General features: G+C 46.5%; 2 protein-coding genes across 2 annotated transcripts in view; both read right to left on the reverse strand.

Moving 5' to 3' along the window:
- Positions 1-218: 218 nt before the first annotated feature.
- Positions 219-2,083, reverse strand: LOC136696841 (actin-binding protein WASF1-like). Its single transcript, XM_066671555.1, has 2 exons — positions 2,029-2,083; positions 219-1,055 (listed from the first exon to the last, which is right to left on the reverse strand). The coding sequence occupies exons 1-2, from the start codon at positions 2,078-2,080 to the stop codon at positions 562-564; spliced, it is 546 nt and encodes a 181-aa protein (XP_066527652.1). The 5' UTR covers positions 2,081-2,083; the 3' UTR covers positions 219-561.
- Positions 2,084-4,044: 1,961 nt separating this feature from the next.
- The window catches only part of LOC136696819 (sodium/hydrogen exchanger 9B2), a 10,595-nt gene continuing 8,307 nt past the window's right edge, over positions 4,045-6,332 (reverse strand). The window contains exons 8-11 of the mRNA XM_066671518.1: positions 5,887-5,995; positions 4,716-4,852; positions 4,296-4,491; positions 4,045-4,188 (exon numbers count right to left, since the gene is read on the reverse strand). Coding sequence (XP_066527615.1) covers positions 4,124-4,188; positions 4,296-4,491; positions 4,716-4,852; positions 5,887-5,995 — 507 coding nt within the window. The 3' untranslated portion in view covers positions 4,045-4,123. The remainder of the gene's footprint in view (positions 4,189-4,295; positions 4,492-4,715; positions 4,853-5,886; positions 5,996-6,332) is intronic.

A 6,332-nucleotide genomic window follows, 5' to 3' on the forward strand; every position in this document is an offset into this window, starting at 1 on the left:
TGACTGGGATAGTGTGTGAGTGACTGGGTGAGTGTGTGAGTGACTGGGATAGTGTGTGAGTGACTGGGATAGTGTGTGAGTGACTGGGTGAGTGTGTGAGTGACAGGGTGAGTGTGTGAAACTGTCCACAGGTGTGAGTGTGTGAGTGACTGGGTGAGTGTGTGAAACTGTCCACAGGTGTGAGTGTGTGAGTGAATGGGTGAGTGTGTGAGTGACTGGGTGAGTGTGTGAATGACAGGGTGACTGTGTGAAGCTCCACAGATGTGAGTGTGTGAGTGACTGGGTGAATGTGTGAGTGACAGGGTGAGTGTGTGAGTGACTGGGTGAGTGTGTGAGTGACAGGGTGAGTGTGTGAGTGACTGGGTGAGTGTGTGAGTGACTGTGTGAAACTCCACAGGTGAGAGTGTGTGAGTGACAGGGTGAGTGTGTGAGTGACTGGGTGAGTGTGTGAGTGACTGGGTGACTGTGAAACTCCACAGGTGAGAGTGTGTGAGTGACAGGGTGAGTGTGTGAGTGACTGGGTGAGTGTGTGTACTGTTCTGGGTGTTTTAGGCTGTTGCATCAGTCCTCATCAGATGAATCTAACCATCTCCGGTTGATGAGGTTCCTCCTCCAGTATGGTGGTCCTGGTCTCAGCAGTGCCCCCTGGAAGTGAGGAGGAAATCTGTGGTATCCCAGTCCTCTAGGGGGCGGCAGAGGCCAGTTGTATCTTGGTATCTGTGGAAAAGGCTGTGTGAAGTGTTTTGCCAGTAGCAGGATGTAGAGGGTCAGTAGAGGATTTGGCTGGTTTGGGATGACTGGGGGCTTCACTGTGGTGGTCCGGCCGTTCGGGAGTGGTCCTGGGGTGGGCTTGATGGTTGGGATGGGTTCTGGAGGAGTCGGGTTATCATGCATTTGTTCTTCAGGAGTTGTGTTGTCCAGTTGACCGCTGCCTTCTGGTTCATCTGGGAATGGGAAACCACTACAGGGCGGAGGCACCGGGCTCCCATCAATGAAAACTGGCTCGAATCCAGTTAACCAGACGTCCGGGCCGTTCTGAACGCCACTCCTGAGTCCTGGAGGTTAAAGAGAAGGCATCAATCACACACAGAGCCCTTTTCCACAAACATTGAACCAGTTCAGTTCCCATTCACGACTCTAATTTGGAACCATTCAGCACGTTTCCACCCACATTAATTGGTTCCCAAATCAGAGACGTTAATTCCCAGAACAGTGGAACCAAAGAACCATGTGTCCGTGGGCGAGTGGAGTGAAGATAAAGAAGCTCCAGAAAGAGTTCAGAGCCTGAAATAAAGCATTATGGCACAGTGGAGATGGACGGGTTATTAACAAAATGTTATGGAAATAAATAATAGGAACTAAAACAGGAACATGCTCCGTCTGTGTGTGTTTCTGGGGCTGGGTTCAGCTCGACTCATTGGCTAACTGTGCTGTGCCTTAGCTACTTATTTCTGTTGGCTACTTATTTCCACTGTTCACAAGCTCTGCAGGACAGCTCTGAGCTGACTCAGCAACTTTTCCAGAATCAGAATCATTTTGTGGAAAATGTCTAATACTGCTGCAGACACAACTTGGAAACACTGGCTGTGCTTTACATTGGGTATAAATGTCATGGTGAACTTTGTCTATGTCTGTGTGAGAGCAGGGATTACTTCCTGTCATAGAGAAATCAGGCTTAGCACAGGAAGTATATCCATGATGCCATTCAAAACTCCATTGGTCAAGCACAGGGCTTGCTTATTGATCCAAAGCGTTCACTAGAACTTACCAGTGCATTGTGGGAGAGAGACCACCCCCTGTGTCTCCATAGATAGCAGCTCAATCAAACATGCTAACGTATCGAGTGAAGATTAGCCAGCCGTAACAGCTTGGCAAAAGTACTTGTACATAATAATAATAATAATAATAATAATAATAATAATAATAAAAAAACTTGTACATAAGTATAAAAAAAAGAAATCAAGGTTCTGCAGAATAAATAATGAATTCCACCTTAACTGGAGAGCATGAAAGGGTTAAAGAACTAACCTGTAGATGGAGAAAGCTGCAGGAGAATCAGCAGAACACCAACCATCCTCATCTTCCACCGTCACAGAGACACAGAAACATTCCCCAAACGCACAAGGCTTATATTCTCCACACTGTGGGCGTGGGGGTGTTGCAACAAGGGCTGAGGTTGTCTTCTTGTTCATAATCCACTCACTTTAACTTTTCATTCCACCTTAAATGGCACAGTAGTAACATTCAGGCTTCCACCTTAAATGGTGGAAAGGGCTAAGGCTGAACGTCTCATTTTAACAGGTTTCTTGCACCGACAGTTCCACCTTAAATGCTGGAAATCTAAGGCCGTTCCACCTTAAATGCCACATTCCTCTATGGCACTTTAGGCCTTGAGCCTTCCATCTTTTAAAGTGGAATCTAAAGTTCCACATTAATCTGTTAAGGTGACAGAATACAACTGTTGCACCATTTAAGGTGGAATGGCATTATTTTTTATCACTTAAGGTGGATAATTTGGCCTTAGCCTTTCCAACATTTAAGGTGGAATGGCAATATGTGTTTTCATTATGAAGTCATATAGGTGTACTGTACTGTAGTTAATGTGCATCCACTGTTAGCATGTTTGTTTTGACTTTTAACGGTGGCTATGTTTTTAGCATGGTTAGCTCATGTTAGCATGTGCAGAGCATGTCTTAAAAGTTGGGCTATTAGCTAAAGCAGAGAAAAACATTGTAAATGAAACTGAAACAGAGAAAGGAAAATATGGAAAGTGCAGATTGAAAAGTTTGAACAGCCACCATTTGAGGTGGAAATGAACATTAGAATAATTAGCTAGTTGTGTAAGCGCAGAAAGCTAAGGAACATTCCCTCAGACACAGACTTACACAGGGAGACAGGAATTCAGTGATGATGATTAGGCAATGTGTGGAAATCATTACTGAATGGGGATTATAGGTCTCTTGCACACACACACTGAGAGAGAGAGAGAGAGAGAGAGAGAGAGAGAGAGAGAGAGAGAGAGAGAGAGTTTGTGCTTTCATTTGACAGTAAACCATATGAAATATAGTTATGACTCTGACATTGAAACACCACCCATTAAGTGTCATTTCTTTGTAATTAATATCATTACAGATGTGTTTACATTAGGAACATTTATCAATATCTTTATGTTACATGGGATTCATCAGTATACTACACAATATTAAAAGACAGACACGTTACATCAGCTCATAAACAAACAACAAAAACACAGTAAAGAGAAACCTGAAGTAAAGTGGTTACAGACTGAGGGATTAAGGAGTGGGCTCTGAATAAACAGTGTAAAACCGGACTGTGGGTTATTGTTGGGCGGTGGGGTAATGAAGCGTTGGAGTGGGTGAGTCAGAGACGCGCAGTGTAATGAATATTAATATTAAACATTAACACATTAATAAGAACAGGAAACGTGTTCTAACTTTAGTTTAATTGTTGTGTCAGTCTTTCACCAGCAACAACAATTCACACACATTTCTCTACATTTAGAAAAGAACAAAAAGAACAGAAACTGTGTGTGTGTGTGTGTGTGTGTGTGTGTGTGTGTCCATAGGAGAGACGTATGGGTTCACAATTACGTTGTGAAAAAAAGGTAAAGCATAAGGTTCCACCTTAAATATTACAGCAGTGAAATGCTGGCTCCTATGGTTCCACCTTAAATTCTGAAGTGCCTTTCACTGCTACAGTATTGAAGGTGAAAAGGCAGCACACTTTTCCCTTTTTTCTTAAAATGGAGAAACACCAGAATAAAGCTCTTTCTACTGCAGCCAATGAGCAGAGGCTGAGCTGGAGCAGCTGCCCATGACTCTGTCCAACCTCAAGCCCAAGTTCCTGCAGGTTTCTGACCACAGATACATTTCTGTTTTTCTGGATTTTATTGACCCCTCGCTGCAATCCAGGACTTTGACTTTTAATTATTAATCCCATGATGCACTGTAAATCTTTGATATGGTAATGATTGATCCCATGATGCACTGTAAATCTTTGATATGTTAATGATTGATCCCATGTTAAAGAGGGAAAACAAATGGGAGAACAGTGGAGTGGAGTGTTCCTTTAAAGTTATATTGTTTTGGAAGAAGTGATGTCATCAGAGTTTGCTCTCCAGCGCTGCAGGTCCATTTGGATCAGGAGCGGAAACACCCTCCACTTTATCTACACACACACACACACAGTCATATCCATTCAGTTAATATGAACACTATTCCATATTTCCACAGGTAACTGTGTGTGTGTGTGTGTGTGTGTGTGTGTGTGTTCACCTTCAGTGTGTGCCTCCTTCATCTCAGTGTACTGCTGCAGTAGTCGGGGTCCGGCGAGGCCAATGGCCAGTGCTCCGATCGGAGCGGTTACCAGGATGGCCAGAACTGCCACGGTCAGGACATCCATCCCATAATACTCCATCTGCTGGTCTCCTACACTGCGGGCCATGTCCAGAGCAGTGGAGCCAATAGCGGCCTACACACACACACACACACAATATGTAATAGAGTATTGAAATTCAAATCTGAATCCCTTCCACGGTTTAAGGTGGAAGTGATAGAAGCCACAATGTAACTGCTGTACCAGTTAAGGTGGAATGGAATTTAAGTGGTAAAATCAACTCAGTAGGTTTTTTAGTAGGTTCTTTAGACCTTCAAAATACAGAGCTTGGCCCCACACACACACACACACACACACACCTGTACAGTGGCCTTCGGCAGCCAGGCCAAGGAAATGAAGATTTTCTCCTTCAGGCTGAAACCAGCGAACAGAGTGACAGCAAATGTCACCAACAAACGGATCACTACTCCAACACACAGAGTGGCCATCCCCAGTCCTGCAGACACCACACCAGGAAACACACACATTAGTACGTGGAGTAGAACTGACCCACGGTGTTGGGGTTGAGGGTGGGGTGTAGTACAGTGGTGTAGTACTGACCCACGGTGTTGGGGTTGAGGGTGGGGTGTAGTACAGTGGTGTAGTACTGACCCACAATGTTGCGGTTGAGGGTGGGGTGTAGTACAGTGGTGTAGTATCGACCCCCTAGTGTTGGGGTTGAGGGTTGGGTGTAGTACAGTGGTGTAGTATTGACCTCCTGGTGTTGGCGTTGAGGGTGGGGTGTAGCACGGTGGTGTAGTATTGACCCCCTGGTGTTGGGGTTGAGGGTGGGGTGTAGTACAGTGGTGTAGTACTGACCCACGGTGTTGGGGTTGAGAGTGGGGTGTAGTACAGTGGTGTAGTATTGACCCCCTGGTGTTGGCGTTGAGGGTGGGGTGTAGTACAGTGGTGTAGTACTGACGCACAGTGTTGGAGTTGAGGGTGGGGTGTAGTACAGTGGTGTAGTACTGACCCACAATGTTGCGGTTGAGGGTGGGGTGTAGTACAGTGGTGTAGTATTGACCCCCTAGTGTTGGGGTTGAGGGTTGGGTGTAGTACAGTGGTGTAGTATTGACCTCCTGGTGTTGGCGTTGAGGGTGGGGTGTAGCACGGTGGTGTAGTATTGACCCCCTGGTGTTGGGGTTGAGGGTGGGGTGTAGTACAGTGGTGTAGTACTGACCCACGGTGTTGGGGTTGAGGGTGGGGTGTAGTACAGTGGTGTAGTACTGACCCACAGTGTTGCGGTTGAGGGTGGGGTGTAGTACAGTGGTGTAGTATTGACCCCCTAGTGTTGGGGTTGAGGGTTGGGTGTAGTACAGTGGTGTAGTATTGACCCCCTGGTGTTGGCGTTGAGGGTGGGGTGTAGTACGGTGGTGTAGTACTGACGCACAGTGTTGGAGTTGAGGGTTGGGTATAGTATGGTGGTGGTGTAGTACTGACGCACGGTGTTGGGGTTGAGGGTGGGGTGTAGTACGGTGGTGTAGTACTGACCCACAGTGTTGGGGTTGAGGGTAGAAATGGTGATTTCTGCTCCGATCAGTCCAAACAACAGCGGCTGGAAGACGTCCCAGAATCTCCCGATGACTGCTGCCACTGGAGCCTTTCACAAAAAAACAGCCCTCAGCTACAGGGGTACAACCACAGACCCCCACACAGTCTGCTGCTCCCTGCTGTGGAGGGGTGAGTATAACACTGCTGCTGCTGCCCCCTAGTGGATGGGTGAGTATAACACTATTACTGCTGCCCCCTAGTGGATGCGTGAGTATAACACTGCTGCTGCCCCCTAGTGGATAGGTGAGTATAACACTGCTGCTGCCCCCTAGTGGAAAGAGTCAGTATAACACTGCTGCTGCCCCCTAGTGGATAGGTGAGTATAACACTGCTGCTGCCCCCTAGTGGAAGGGTGAGTATAACACTGCTGCTGCCCCCTAGTGGAA

This window comes from Hoplias malabaricus, chromosome 5 (assembly GCF_029633855.1).
Source record: "Hoplias malabaricus isolate fHopMal1 chromosome 5, fHopMal1.hap1, whole genome shotgun sequence".
Lineage (NCBI taxonomy): Eukaryota > Metazoa > Chordata > Actinopteri > Characiformes > Erythrinidae > Hoplias > Hoplias malabaricus.